The sequence below is a fragment of the Eleutherodactylus coqui genome, chromosome 5, assembly GCF_035609145.1.
Source record: "Eleutherodactylus coqui strain aEleCoq1 chromosome 5, aEleCoq1.hap1, whole genome shotgun sequence".
NCBI lineage: Eukaryota > Metazoa > Chordata > Amphibia > Anura > Eleutherodactylidae > Eleutherodactylus > Eleutherodactylus coqui.
Genome location: NC_089841.1, coordinates 2,189,103 through 2,205,030, shown reverse-complemented (window position 1 = coordinate 2,205,030; position 15,928 = coordinate 2,189,103). Strand labels below are relative to the sequence as shown.

General features: G+C 48.2%; 1 protein-coding gene across 1 annotated transcript in view; it reads right to left on the bottom strand.

The window, feature by feature from the left end:
• LOC136627258 (zinc finger protein 271-like) overlaps positions 1 to 15,153 on the bottom strand; it is a 32,590-nt gene extending 17,437 nt beyond the window's left edge. Inside the window, exons 1-8 of the mRNA XM_066602193.1 lie at positions 15,057 to 15,153; positions 9,935 to 10,038; positions 9,528 to 9,707; positions 9,327 to 9,450; positions 9,183 to 9,247; positions 3,450 to 3,525; positions 2,345 to 2,442; positions 146 to 236 (exon numbers count right to left, since the gene is read on the bottom strand). Of these exons, the coding sequence (XP_066458290.1) occupies positions 146 to 236; positions 2,345 to 2,442; positions 3,450 to 3,525; positions 9,183 to 9,247; positions 9,327 to 9,450; positions 9,528 to 9,707; positions 9,935 to 10,030 (730 nt within the window). The 5' untranslated portion in view covers positions 10,031 to 10,038; positions 15,057 to 15,153. The remainder of the gene's footprint in view (positions 1 to 145; positions 237 to 2,344; positions 2,443 to 3,449; positions 3,526 to 9,182; positions 9,248 to 9,326; positions 9,451 to 9,527; positions 9,708 to 9,934; positions 10,039 to 15,056) is intronic.
• Between the last annotated feature and the right edge of the window lie 775 nt (positions 15,154 to 15,928).

The window sequence follows — 15,928 nt, the reverse complement described above, 5'->3', positions numbered from 1 at the left end:
CAGATTTAGTTTGTCCTCCGGCTGAATGGGGGATATACAGTGGAGACTGACCGATCCCAGAGCTTATAGATCTACAGGAGTATCTGCAGCCGCTGACTGAGGAGAATCTGTGACTTCCCTGCTGTACTCAGTGGTTCCTACTCACCTGCAGGAATCTCCTCTTTACACCGCTGATCGCCCCTCACATTCCTCTCTGTAGCATTAATATTGGGCAGATCTTCATCCGGATACAAAAGCTGTGAGACAAATATTATAAAAGTCAGCAGCCGGTTGGAGAAGTTGTGTGGGACGTCTTACAGGACTAAACAAGATCATTAATTACCACGAGGACCAGAACTGAGCCGACAGTAGTAGTCATCAGTCATGTCAGAGTGGATGCCCTTTAGGCTACAATTAAAGGGATTCTGTCAGCAGGTTCATGCGGTTTGGCTTGGGGCTCTGAGTCGCCGATTGACAGCTCTCTCCCCTTTTATGTACAGGTAGATAGCCATCACTCTGTATGCTGGCAGGAGAGGAGAAACCAGCATGGCTTACCTCCACGACTCAGAGCTCAACTCCAAACTGCATGAATCCCTTTAATTCAATAAATCTTTGTAGTTATATTTGATTCTACATATCAGGGGTCAGTACAGAGATCTCTCCCATCATCTATTATACCCAGGACTGTAACAAGGGGGCGCTCTAATAACTATGTATAGATATATCAGGGGTCAGTACAGAGATCTCTCCATCATCTATTATACCCAGGACTGTAACAAGGGGGCGCTCTAATAACTATGTATAGATATATCAGGGGTCAGTACAGAGATCTCTCCATCATCTATTATACCCAGGACTGTAACAAGGGGGCGCTCTAATAACTATGTATAGATATATCAGGGGTCAGTACAGAGATCTCTGCCATCATCTATTATACCCAGGACTGTAACAAGGGGGCGCTGTAATAACAATGTATAGATATATCAGGGGACAGTACAGAGATCTCTCCCATCATCTATTATACCCAGGACTGTAACAGGGGGCGCTCTAATAACTATGTATGGATATATCAGGCGTCAGTACAGAGATCTCTCCCATCATCTATTATACCCAGGACTGTAACAAGGGGGCGCTCTAATAACTATGTATAATATATTAGGGGTCAGTACAGAGATCTCTCCCATCATGTATTATACCCAGGACTGTAACAAGGGGGCGCTCTAATAACTATGTATAATATATTAGGGGTCAGTACAGAGATCTCTCCCATCATGTATTATACCCAGGACTGTAACAAGGGGGCGCTCTAATAACTATGTATAATATATTAGGGGTCAGTACAGAGATCTCTCCCATCATGTATTATACCCAGGACTGTAACAAGGGGGCGCTCTTATAACAGTGTTTGTTTGTTTGTTTGTTTGTTTATTTATTAGGGGTCAGTACAAAGATCTTTCCTATTTTGCAGCCACTCAAGGGTTTTTGACCAACTGCCCTCTCCAGTCTCTGGTGGCAGCCGGTGATAGCGCCCTCTTTCTGCCATGTCTAGATAGTGTAGCCAGTGTTCCTGTAACTTTGAGCTTGTGAGCTGCTTCCAGCTAGATCTCCAGGAACATTCAGTGCCTTTGTATTACTTGCATCCCTCTCCTTGTTTGAACAAGGCAATGATAGTCTCTCTTACCTTTTTGGACCAGTCTCTTGCCTTATCAGTAACCAAACATCGCAGTCATCAAAGCTCTCATCAGTCCAGGTGTCTGATGTATTTTCTCTCAAGCACACCTGATGTAACTGATGAAGCCCTTGATTAGTTGCACCCGGTGTGCTTGAGACAACTGATCTACAAACTTGTGCTTTTGTGAGGGATTCTATTCAGGGGTGAATAATTCTGAGAACGGCCAATGCGGCATTTTGTGGAGGAGTCAGAGGACCACTTGTTGTTTCAGTTGTGTTGAGCTATTTACATTGTTCTGGTTTGATGGCAATAAAACAAAAAGGTTTGTAAATTTGGCTAATAAACCTGATCTGCAATTGGGGGAAGAACAGTTTTCTTTGCAGCTCTATGAATATAGCAACTACTAAATGCCTATTTCAGTACAGGACAATATTCTGTTAGCTTTAGCACCAGCTGATTGGCATTGTGCAGTGAGAGTCTATGGTTTACACTGCAGAACTTTACATTTGTTCCACACTAAATCTTAAACTGGATGCCCAAAGAGGTGGAAGTGCAATCCTATGACTGATGACACCAGACACCATTTGTAACCCGTACCGACAATCACCATTAAGAGGAAAGAGCAGAAGAACGTTTAGTAGGACAGTGCAGTACAATCTATAGAGGATTTGAAGACATCTCAGCCTCATCTACCTGCTGGTTCTCCGGGACACTGGGCTTTTCTTCCGGAGAGTTCTGGGAATATAGATGGCTGGGACATTTCTGTGGGGGGTTTCTTTCCATGAGTCCATCTGTAGGACAGAATAAATTATTTCCATGTGATGAGCAGATGATGGGCTCTAGGTGACCTCCCAATGACTGATCCCCTCCTTACAGGTGATGGGCTCTAGGTGACCCCCAATGACTGATCCTCCACATACAGATGATGGGCTCTAGGTGACCCCCAATGACTGATCCCCTCCTTACAGGTGATGGGCTCTAGGTGACCCCCAATGACTGATCCTCCGCATACAGGTGATGGTCTCCAGGTGACCCCCAATGACTGATCCCCTCCTTACAGGTGATGGGCTCTAGGTGACCCCCAATAACTGATCCCCTCCTTACAGATGATGGGCTCCAGGTGACCCCCAATGACTGTTCCCCTCCTTACAGATGGGCTCTAGGTGACCCCCAATGACTGATCCCCTCCTTAGAGATGATGGGCTCTAGGTGACCCCCAATGACTGATCCCCTCCTTACAGATGATGGGCTCTAGGTGACCTCCAATGACTGATTCCATCCTTACAGGTGATTGGCTCTATGTGACCTCCAATGACTGATCCCCTCCTTACAGATGATGGGCTCTAGGTGACCCCCAATGACTGATCCCCTCCTTACAGGTGATGGGCTCTAGGTGACCCCCAATGATTCATCCCCTCCTTACAGGTGATGGGCTCTAGGTGACCCCCAATGACTGATCCCCCTCCTTACAGGTGATGGGCTGTAGGTGACCCCCAATGACTGATCCCCCTCCTTACAGGTGATGGGCTCTAGGTGACCACCAATGACTGATCCCCCTCCTTACAGGTGATGGGCTCTAGGTGACCACCAATGACTGATCCCCCTCCTTACAGGTGATGAGCTCTAGGTGACCACCAATGACTGATCCCCCTCCTTACAGGTGATGGGCTCTAGGTGACCCCCAATGAATGATCCCCCTCCTTACAGGTGATGGGCTGTAGGTGACCCCCAATGACTGATCCCCCTCCTTACAGGTGATGGGCTCTAGGTGACCCCTAATGACTGATCCCTTTCTTACACTGCTGATCAGCCCTTATATCCGGCTCTTCTGCTTCCTCTTTAACCTCAACCTTAATAACAATCAGATTTTCACCCTAAACAAGAGAAAAAAAAGATTTGCACAGAAAATACTATCAAGTGTTGTTTACAGAAAAGTTTAGTAGAAAGCTGCATTACAAACTATAGAGGACTTGAAGAAAACAGGATTTTGGTATAACTTACCGTAAAGTCACTTTCTCGTCCTGTTCATTGGGGGACACAACATAACTTTGGGTATAGCTTCAGCCACTAGGAGGCAACACCACGTATAAAAGTGTTAACTCCTCCCACTAGCTATGCACCTCCGGCAAGCATGCAGCTAGTTCAGTCTATATGCAAGTAGTCGGAGCAGCCAAGGAGGATATGACAACAATAGTTAATACCAATGCTCAAGAACTGTAACTCCTCCTACCAGCATGTGGGACTGCACTGAGGACACTCTGACCACAAGGAGTTACAGTCCTAATATACAGACTGGGTGGGTGCTGTCCCCCCCAATGGATAGGACGAGAAAAAGTGATTTTATGGTGAGCTATACCAAAAATCCTGTTTACTCATCATTGGGGGACACAGCAAGACCTTTGGGACGTTTCAGAGTAGTACCCAAGGGGGTGGGAAATATGAGAGGCCGAATGTGTAAAGAAACATAATTAGCTCTTCAACTGCGACTAGCGTTAATGGCTGGCCAGACATCCAGCATGCCCAGAGACGGAGCATAAAGGGGCCCAAGAAAAAGCCCATCTATCCACTGGGAGAGAACTGCTTACAAGGAGCATCCAAGTAACATGTATGCCTTAACATGGCCTGAAGGCATGACGTCCTTGGCACGGTAACCCTGTACTGCAGTGGGTCGGAGTTACTATGAGGATCCCACCTCAGAAGTCCAAGGACATGACTTGTGTTGTCAGGAGGACCAGCAGAGAGCCAGGGCGACTGAATGCCACTGGAGAACGGTAATCTTGTGAAGTCACACACAGCCCACTTGTGACCGGTGCGTCCCTTGGGACAAGTCGCCATTGTAAGGGGTTAATTTAGTTGCTAAGCTATCAAAATACGAATAAATAGTTGAAATACAAAATGTGCTTTGGTTAAGAAAGATAGGGGCCAGGTGGCCAGAAATGACTCCTTTGAATTGTTCAAGGTTTTTTGCTTATCTGTGGTACATTCACAGGATGTCCTGGCTCCAAGTTTCCTCTTCGCAGTAGTTCATTAAGAAAGAATGTGTTGTTGTAAAATGCTGACCAAGAGATAAGCGCATCCTGCCTAGATAAGAGTCTGTGGTCTATATAATCTAATGTATTTTCTTGAATAAACTAGAAGTCATTCTGATCACACGCTGCCTGTGTTGTCAGCTTATGTCTTCTCCGGGTACCCGTTGATTGCTTATACTAATTTGGACCCAGGCAACATTAGCATTTGGTCTCCTTTGAAAAGACCCCCTACAGTTACTTGGCGCCAGAACGTGGGGCGGAGATTATTCTTTACCTGCAGCCGATATCTGACGACGCCAACTGCCAATACCACGGGACCAGGATCACGGGACCCCAGACTCCAAAAATCACCGGTGTAAGGTAGGCCCTTGACTTGCCACTTTGATTCTGGGTTCCCCTGACTTTGGGCTCATCGTTGACAGAAGGTTAGTCGCTGCATGTATTTATAAGAATACTCCACCATGTTTTAACATATGATGTTCATAAAACTGTAATAGACGGAAGAACTCATACCCTGTTGTTTTATGCCGTGTTGCCTGAGGGAATTCTTGAAGTTTCTGTACTGATTGTTTGTATCACGTTGGCAATTATCTGTTTTTGTTGGCTTTGTTATAACATCACCAAAAGTTCCCCGAGAGGCGAAGTGTGGTCTCTCCTTAACCCTCCGAAGTAATCTGTGTGATTGCTGGAAGACGCTGTAAAACTATTCCAGGACAAGGAAGACTGTGTGTCCTCCTATAAAGTACTGTGTGATATAGTGTCCTGTATACTTAGTGAAGAATAGTGAGCACATTAAGATAGGGGCAGGATGGTCTAAAACCTATTTTACCCCTATAGGAGAGAGGGAAGGGGAGGATATCGGTAGGCAAGCCTTTAAGATATCAGAGACGCCGGTTTAGAAAATACAACAGACAACATGGGAAACGTTCAAGGCAAGGAGTATGCCTATATGGAAACAGCTAGAGAAATAGCAAAGGTCAGAGAAAGCAAGTTAGCCGTGGGGGGAGAATGTAGCGAATTGCTGAGAAAAGCAGGTGTTTAGAATTTTGGGAGTCTTCAACTAGCAAGTTTGGGGAAGATTCAGAGATAGTCAAAGGTTGGATAAAAGTATGTTAGGCAGACGGATTGAGGCAAGTGTAGATACGGCAGTTATCAGAGAAAGGGAATCCTTTATACTTTGTGTTCCTCTGGGACATAAAGCAAGTTCATGCAGAATCTGTGGATAATTATGTGACAAATAACCAATATTGTTTGTCTTGTATGTCTTGATGTTATGTAATCTAATCTTTGTTATACGGCTTAGTCTTCTACAAGAAAGTGTAAGAAAGTTATACCCCACTCACGTCGGTGGGGGCTTTTAAGAATACAAGAGTTAAAAATGCTGCGCTGATAGAAGCCCTTAGCATGTTGTCCTTTTTTTTTAATGTGTTTAACTATTCCCCTGCCGTCTGTGTTTGATAGTCTGTGCAGAGAAATATACCTCTTATAATTACTAATGATTAATGTTGTGAATGTTCTGGCCGCTTTCCAAAAATCTGTTTCATAGAGAGATAAAATTCAAGGTCATAGAAGAAAGACGCCGATGAAATAAGAAACTTGTAATGAATTACGTAAATTATACGGTTTTAAAAATAGAAAACATATAGGGATTTTAAGGTATATTTTTGCTTTTTGGGTAAATGTCAGTTCTGTGATTGGTTGAATGTCTGTATCACTGATAAATGCTGTTAGTACTGTACTGTCTGAGAGAATGTTCTGTAGGAGAAACACGCAAACGGCCATACCTGTACTTACACCTGCTGCCAAACTCCGCACCTTTCAGGGCCTTGTTTCATACTGCCGCCCATGGATCCACTCTGTTTCCTCTCTTATGCAACTACTCTATGACTGTCTTTCAATCACTCTTTTCTCTCTCACCTCTGAAGCTCAATTCTCAGCTCTCCACCCTTTTACACTTTACCTTTTATTCTTTCTGTACTGAATTTTCTGGCCATATGACGACAGTATTGACACAAAAACACGGGGGACAACCACAGCCACCTGGATACTACTCCATGAGGCTGGATCCGGTGGCTCGAGGAGCTCCCTCATGTGTGTGTGCGGTGGCAGCAGTACAGACAATGGTTGACAAATCTTCGGAGTTGGTATTGAACTACCCCCCTAGTGGTCCTCACCCCTCATGACATCCGGAGCATATACACGCAAGTGCAACCCAAGCACTAATTTCTGGCCTGTCAAATCCAGCTACAATGTGCTCGTCGTTCTTTTCAATGCTGCTACTACTTTGAACCTGGCCACTCTTCTTCCAATTAAGTATCTAGTTCAAAAGGGGGGAGGAGAAGACATAGGTGATCTAGGTATTGCAGGTCAGCTATTTTTACACAAGGTTCTGATCTGTTTGAAATAGAATACCAGCCTGATTGTCTAGCAGTAATCGGTGCAAGGGGTTTCAGAAGTGCCAATTCAGCTGGCAGAAACTGAACCGCTTGAGGTAATGTTTAAAGGGTCACGATGCCTCATGCGCTTACTTGTGCTGGAAGGTCCTGAAAGCATATTGAGAACTGACGTGATGGGACCCTTGGGATGTTGTATCGAACTTCACCCGTCCGGTGAGGCTCGTATACACCCCGGGTCTGAAAGTCACCCAACCTTCTGTCGGATGGCAGCAGACCAAGCGACACCTCTCCCTGTCCTCACTCTTACGCACGCAGAGGAACAAGCTCTTAGCCCCCTTGGTCCGTCAGTACCCCCTGGCACATGTCCAGGAAGATGCAATTGCAGACATCTGTCTCTTGCCAGACAGATAAAAATGGAATTCGCAGTGCATTCCTCCTCGAACATCTCAAGCCAAAGGTGCACCACCTTGAATCCAGCCACCTTACTTCCATTAGGTGACGTAGATTCAAATGGGGGGGAGTAAGTACAGGGGATCAGTTGTTTTACAACTCCCTGACTGACAAACAGGAGGCATTTGACATCGAAAACCAGCATGGCTGTGTGGCCCTCATGGCCCAGGAAACGTCTGGGTTTGCACATGTCACAGACAAGCCCCTGCAGAACCCCCAATTTGAGCTGTTTGTGGATGGATCCAGATACCTAAATGACAAGGGAAGGTTTGTAACAGGTTTTGCAGTGGTCACACAACAAGATGTCCTAAAAGCAGAATGCCCCCGCATGTCTCAGCACAAGAAGCGGAACTGAAGGCCCTCACTGAGGCGTGTAGAGTGGTAGAAGGTAAGACGGCAAACATTTACACTGACTCCCGGTATGCATTTGGCATAGCTCATGATTAGTTCAAGGTTTTTTGCTTATCTGTGGTACATTCACAGGATGTCCTGGCTCCAAGTTTCCTCTTCGCAGTAGTTCATTAAGAAAGAATGTGTTGTTTTAAAATGCTGACCAAGAGATAAGCGCATCCTGCCTAGATAAGAGTCTGTGGTCTATATAATGTAATGTATTTTCTTGAATAAACTAGAAATCATTCTGATCACACTCTGCCTGTGTTGTCAGCTCATATCTTCTCCGGGTACCCGTTGATTGCTTATACTAATTTGGACCCAGGCAACATTAGCATTTGGTCTCCTTTGAAAAGACCGCCTACACCATCGACCAAGGTGGCAACCAAAGTCATCATTGAAGTGGATCCCGAGACCAACTGCCATGAGGGAATATGCAACAAGCGGATGACGAGCTACTCCTGATGACAAAACGACTGTAGGAAAACCTGAAGTGCAGAATGGCCCGTATTACGACAGCACCTCCACACAACGTCTGTTGTCTTGGTAGCGGTAGCGTGCAGAGGACTTGTGCCAAGAGGTTCTTCAGCCCATCTCAGCCTATCATTAAACGGTCGTACCGCTGTTGAAGCGTGAGAAGGATGCATCCCAGGCGAATGTGTGGGAGCTACAGTTATCAGAGAATGGGGGATGGAGACACATGGCTTAAAATTACCAGTAGGAATCACCCACTGAAACTGACAATGTCCGCATGATGCACCTTCGGGGAGGAGGACAGAGAGCCTGGTACAACTGGTACCAAGGAGAGACGAAAAGAGAGGAGGATCCTCATTTGGCCCTCTCCCATGATTCCCGCTCTACCCTCCTGTGGACATGACCTAGACTAGGCCCAAGCCGGGCTTAGAGTTATATTTCTCCCCCCCTGACCTTGCTGGGCAAGGACACCGCCGAAACATTTGAGTTTTTGGATGTGACCTATATCCAGGCCTGATAAACCTTAATAGAGTCTGGGACACAGCACCATGAACGACCTGCATGAGGGAGGGCTACCAAATGTAGTCCTTACAATTACAATCAGCCCCTTGTAGGCGGCCATAACGCTGATGTGGCCCTCGGTGAAGATGAGTCTGACACAACTGATCTATGGTCTCTGGTCAGCGGTCATCCTGCCATCTCCACCGTCTTCATTACCCAAGTAGAAGACATAAGACTGAAGACAAGACCTTCCCGGCCTCCATACATGTCATAGAGAATATCTCTATCTACCTGATGGTCCTGTGGAGGAAGAGGATGGGGACATTTCTCTGGGGGTCTCCTCCTACTGGATGGAACTGCAGGAAACACAGAAAGTGATGGAATGTATTCCTCACATACAGCTAATTACAGGCCATGTGTATTTATGTCTATTACCCGGTGATGTCAGCGGCCGGTGGCCCTCCATCATGACGTCCTTGTACAGATCCCGGTGTCCTCCTATATACTCCCACTCCTCCATGGAGAAATAGACGGTGACATCCTGACACCTTATAGGAACCTGACAACACAATATACAGTCATCACCCAGACCCTCCTGTTACTGTATAATGTCCCCCACTTTCCCCGCAGCGTCACCTCTCCGGTCAGCAGCTCCGTCATCTTCTTGGTGAGCTCTAGAATCTTCTGTACATTAATGTCCTCATGTATCGGGGGGTGAGGTTGGGGCCCCGGGATTGGGCTATTGGGTCTTCCCCATCCATCACACACAGGGGCCCCACAGCCATCACTAGAGGTCTTCTTCACTACTGTGTAATCCTGTATATGGGGAGACATTAATAAATATCATTACAGACATTACCAGAGTCCATCACCTCTACAGTGACATCATATTATCCTAATAGATAAGAAGGCAGTGTGACATCATCAAGACACTCTCTCCCGTCTCCCCAGTGACATCATCAAGACACTCTCTCCCGTCTCCCCAGTGACATCATCAAGACACTCTCTCCCGTCTCCCCAGTGACATCATCAAACTCTCTCACCTCCCCAGTTAGCTGGAAGAGTATCTCTAGGGTGAGACTTAATACACTTTCTGCCATCTTGGTTCTGTCCTTCTCCATCTTTGATGAATCAATCATGTAGGGACCTGAAGGGAAAGAATGTGAAACAATGGAAAAAAAACCCACAAAAATCGTCATAATAAACTTCCCGGAGATAATAAGAGGAAACATTATAAGTGTTTTCCTATTACTTAAAATTGCTCCACAACCGCTGTGTCCTCCCTGGTTGCTGCTGACCAGATCATGTGACTGATGGAAGACCTATGTCCCTGTTATATACAGATCTAAACATATATGGGGACATATTAGCCAACAGACTATCTGGGGTGACACCAAACCTTGTAGATAAGGACCAAGTGGGATGTAGTAAGGGACGCCCGACGGCACCCGAAGCTACATGGATGTAATTTTGGTGGTGTCGGCTCGGGGTACACCTTCTGTGCTTCTAGCTTTGGATGGGGAGAAGACGTTCGGCCGAGGTCATTGGGGTCTTCTTAGGGAAGGGCTGCTGAAGTTTGTGATTGGGGGCCGGTGACTCACATCCATAATGGCTCTATATATACCGCCCCGCAGCACAGATCTATGCTGCCGGCGCCATCGCCAGCCCCTTCACTAGATCCCATGGGACACGGTAGGGGGGCTCCTTGTCCCCAACGGCGTTCGCACACATGATGAGATCATCGTACATAACAGGGGCTACTATACGAAATACTGAACACCAGGCTGGACTCTGCGGACGAGGTTATTCCTCACTTACAATCCCCTCCCGGGGGTCTCACACATGATGAGACCATCGTACATAACGGGGGCTACTATACAGAATACTGAACACCAGACTGGACTCTGCCGGACGAGGTTATTCCTCACTTACAATCCCCTGAGTCCTCCCGGCGGTCTCACACATGATGAGACCATCGTACATAACAGAGGCTACTATACGGAATACTGAACACCAGACTGGGCTCTGCGGACGAGGTTATCCCTCACTTACAATCCCCTCCCGGCGGTCTCACACATGATGAGACCATCGTACATAACGGGGGCTACTATACAGAATACTGAACACCAGACTGGACTCTGCCGGACGAGGTTATTCCTCACTTACAATCCCCTGAGTCCTCCCGGCGGTCTCACACATGATGAGACCATCGTACATAACAGAGGCTACTATACGGAATACTGAACACCAGACTGGGCTCTGCGGACGAGGTTATCCCTCACTTACAATCCCCTCCCGGCGGTCTCACACATGATGAGACCATCATACATAACAGGGGCTACTATACGGAATACTGAACACCAGACTGGACTCTGCCGGACGAGGTTATTCCTCACTTACAATCCCCTCCCGGCGGTCTCACACATGATGGGACCATCGTACATAACAGGGGCTACTATACGGAATACTGAACACCAGACTGGGCTCTGCCGGACGAGGTTATTCCTCACTTACAATCCCCTCCCGGCGGTCTCACACATGATGAGACCATCGTACATAACAGGGGCTACTATACGGAATACTGAACACCAGACTGGACTCTGCGGACGAGGTTATTCCTCACTTACAATCCCCTCCCGGCGGTCTCACACATGATGAGACCATCGTACATAACAGGGGCTACTATACGGAATACTGAACACCAGACTGGACTCTGCGGACGAGGTTATTCCTCACTTACAATCCCCTCCCGGCGGTCTCACACATGATGAGACCATCGTACATAACAGGGGCTACTATACGGAATACTGAACACCAGACTGGGCTCTGCCGGACGAGGTTATTCCTCACTTACAATCCCCTCCCGGAGGTCTCACACATGATGAGACCATCGTACATAACAGGGGCTACTATACGGAATACTGAACACCAGACTGGGCTCTGCGGACGAGGTTATTCCTCACTTACAATCCCCTCCCGGCGGTCTCACACATGATGAGACCATCGTACATAACAGGGGCTACTATACAGAATACTGAACACCAGACTGGGCTCTGCGGACGAGGTTATTCCTCACTTACAATCCCCTCCCGGCGGTCTCACACATGATGAGATCATCGTACATAACAGGGGCTACTATACGGAATACTGAACACCAGACTGGGCTCTGCGGACGAGGTTATTCCTCACTTACAATCCCCTGAGTCCTCCCGGCGGTCTCACACATGATGAGACCATCGTACATAACAGGGGCTACTATACGGAATACTGAACACCAGACTGGACTCTGCGGACGAGGTTATTCCTCACTTACAATCCCCTCCCGGTGGTCTCACACATGATGAGACCATCGTACATAACGGGGGCTACTATACAGAATACTGAACACCAGACTGGACTCTGCGGACGAGGTTATTCCTCACTTACAATCCCCTCCCGGCGGTCTCACACATGATGAGACCATCGTACATAACAGGGGCTACTATACGGAATACTGAACACCAGACTGGGCTCTGCGGACGAGGTTATTCCTCACTTACAATCCCCTCCCGGCGGTCTCACACATGATGAGACCATCGTACATAACAGGGGCTACTATACGGAATACTGAACACCAGACTGGGCTCTGCGGACGAGGTTATTCCTCACTTACAATCCCCTGAGTCCTCCCGGCGGTCTCACACATGATGAGACCATCGTACATAACAGGGGCTACTATACGGAATACTGAACACCAGACTGGGCTCTGCTGGACGAGGTTATTCCTCACTTACAATCCCCTCCCGGCGGTCTCACACATGATGAGACCATCGTACATAACAGGGGCTACTATACAGAATACTGAACACCAGACTGGACTCTGCGGACGAGGTTATTCCTCACTTACAATCCCCTCCCGGCGGTCTCATACATGATGAGACCATCATACATAACAGGGGCTACTATACGGAATACTGAACACCAGACTGGGCTCTGCGGACGAGGCTATTCCTCACTTACAATCCCCTGAGTCCTCCCGGCAGTCTCACACATGATGAGACCATCGTACATAACGGGAGCTACTATACAGAATACTGAACACCAGACTGGGCTCTGCGGACGAGGTTATTCCTCACTTACAATCCCCTCCTGGCGGTCTCACACATGATGAGACCATCGTACATAACAGGGGCTACTATACGGAATACTGAACACCAGACTGGGCTCTGCGGACGAGGTTATTCCTCACTTACAATCCCCTCCCGGCGGTCTCACACATGATGAGACCATCGTACATAACAGGGGCTACTATACGGAATACTGAACACCAGACTGGACTCTGCGGACGAGGTTATTCCTCACTTACAATCCCCTCCCGGCGGTCTCACACATGATGAGACCATCGTACATAACGGGGGCTACTATACGGAATACTGAACACCAGACTGGGCTCTGCGGACGAGGTTATTCCTCACTTACAATCCCCTCCCGGCGGTCTCACACATGATGAGGCCATCGTACATAACGGGGGCTACTATACGGAATACTGAACACCAGACTGGACTCTGCCGGACGAGGTTATTCCTCACTTACAATCCCCTCCCGGCGGTCTCACACATGATGAGACCATCGTACATAATAGGGGCTACTATACGGAATACTGAACACCAGACTGGGCTCTGCGGACGAGGTTATTCCTCACTTACAATCCCCTCCCGGCGGTCTCACACATGATGAGACCATCGTACATAACAGGGGCTACTATACGGAATACTGAACACCAGACTGGACTCTGCGGACGAGGTTATTCCTCACTTACAATCCCCTAAGTCCTCCCGGCGGTCTCACACATGATGAGACCATCGTACATAACAGGGGCTACTATACGGAATACTGAACACCAGACTGGACTCTGCGGACGAGGTTATTCCTCACTTACAATCCCCTGAGTCCTCCCGGCGGTCTCACACATGATCAGACCATTGTACATAACAGAGGCTACTATACAGAATACTGAACACCAGACTGGGCTCTGCGGACGAGGTTATTCCTCACTTACAATCCCCTCCCGGCGGTCTCACACATGATGAGACCATCGTACATAACAGGGGCTACTATACGGAATACTGAACACCAGACTGGGCTCTGCGGACGAGGTTATTCCTCACTTACAATCCCCTGAGTCCTCCCGGCGGTCTCACACATGATGAGACCATCGTACATAACAGGGGCTACTGTACGGAATACTGAACACCAGACTGGACTCTGCCGGACGAGGTTATTCCTCACTTACAATCCCCTCCCGGCGGTCTCACACATGATGAGACCATCGTACATAACAGGGGCTACTATACAGAATACTGAACACCAGACTGGGCTCTGCCGGACGAGGTTATTCCTCACTTACAATCCCCTCCCGGCGGTCTCACACATGATGAGACCATCGTACATAATAGGGGCTACTATACGGAATACTGAACACCAGACTGGGCTCTGCGGACGAGGTTATTCCTCACTTACAATCCCCTCCCGGCGGTCTCACACATGATGAGACCATCGTACATAATAGGGGCTACTATACGGAATACTGAACACCAGACTGGGCTCTGCGGACGAGGTTATTCCTCACTTACAATCCCCTCCCGGCGGTCTCACACATGATGAGACCATCGTACATAACAGGGGCTACTATACGGAATACTGAACACCAGACTGGGCTCTGCGGACGAGGTTATTCCTCACTTACAATCCCCTCCCGGCGGTCTCACACATGATGAGACCATCGTACATAACAGGGGCTACTATACAGAATACTGAACACCAGACTGGGCTCTGCGGACGAGGTTATTCCTCACTTACAATCCCCTCCCGGCGGTCTCACACATCCCCAGAGAGCTCAGGTGAGCCACTATAGGGTTAATACCCCCAAAGCCCAGCAGGTTACTCCGTCCCATTACAGGGGGCTGAGGGGCGGGGCCCTCGCTGGGCACAATACTGCCCTCTGCTGGCCACCCATCAGCTTTACATCCTTCATCTCCACACCAATAATGTCCCCAATGCAGCGGTGTCATGGGGGGCCGGACTGCCAGCACTGACATGTTACTACAGCCAGAGACTCTGTACTGCTGCCGGAACCTTCCGGGAACTGGGACTAAGTAATCCTAAACATATAACCAATTTACTGACCTCAGCTGGGAGATGCTAGAATGGAGGGGCTGCTAGGAGGTCTGAGGGCAGGAAGTCACAAGGTGTTATGGTCACATGACAGGAAGAGGAGGAGCCTACTACAATGTAGTTCTGTGGAGAGAGAAGAGGCTGCTAGAATGGAGGGACTGCTAGGAGGTCTGAGGGCAGAAAGTCACATGGTATTGTGGCCACATGACAAGAAAAGGAGGAGCTTACTATAATGTAGATATGTGGCAGAAAAGAGGCTGCTAAAATGGAGGGACTGCTGGGAGGTCTGAGGGCAGGAGGTCACATGGTATTGTTGTCACATGGCAGGAAAAGGAGGAGCTTACTATAATGTTGTTATGTGGAGAGAAAAGAGAAGTCTGCTAAAAAGGAGGAAGTCTTAGGAGGTCTGAGAACAGGAAGTCACATGGTCTAATAGTCACATGATAGGAAAGTCGTATGGTCACGTGACAGGAAAAAGAGGCGCTTACTATAATGTAGTGGGAATGCTGCCCCCTGCTGGTCGGAGGGTCCCGATACTTCACCCCCCAGGATTTCTCTTCCTCTGTTTGGGAATGCTGCCCCCTGCTGGTCTGAGGGTCTCGATGCTTCACCCCCAGGATCTCTCTTTCTCTGTGGGAATGCTGCCCCCTGCTGGTCAGAGGGTGCCGGTGCCTCACCCCCCAGGACTTCTCTTCCTCTGTGGGAATGCTGCCCCCTGCTGGTCAGAGGGTCCCGATGCTTCACCCATCGGATTGCTCTTCCTCTGTGGGAATGCTGCCACCTGCTGGTCGGAGGGTCCCGATCCTTCACCTCCAGGATTTCTCTTCCTCTGTGGGAATGCTGCCCCCTGCTGGTTGGAGGGTCCCGATGCTTCACCCCCAGGA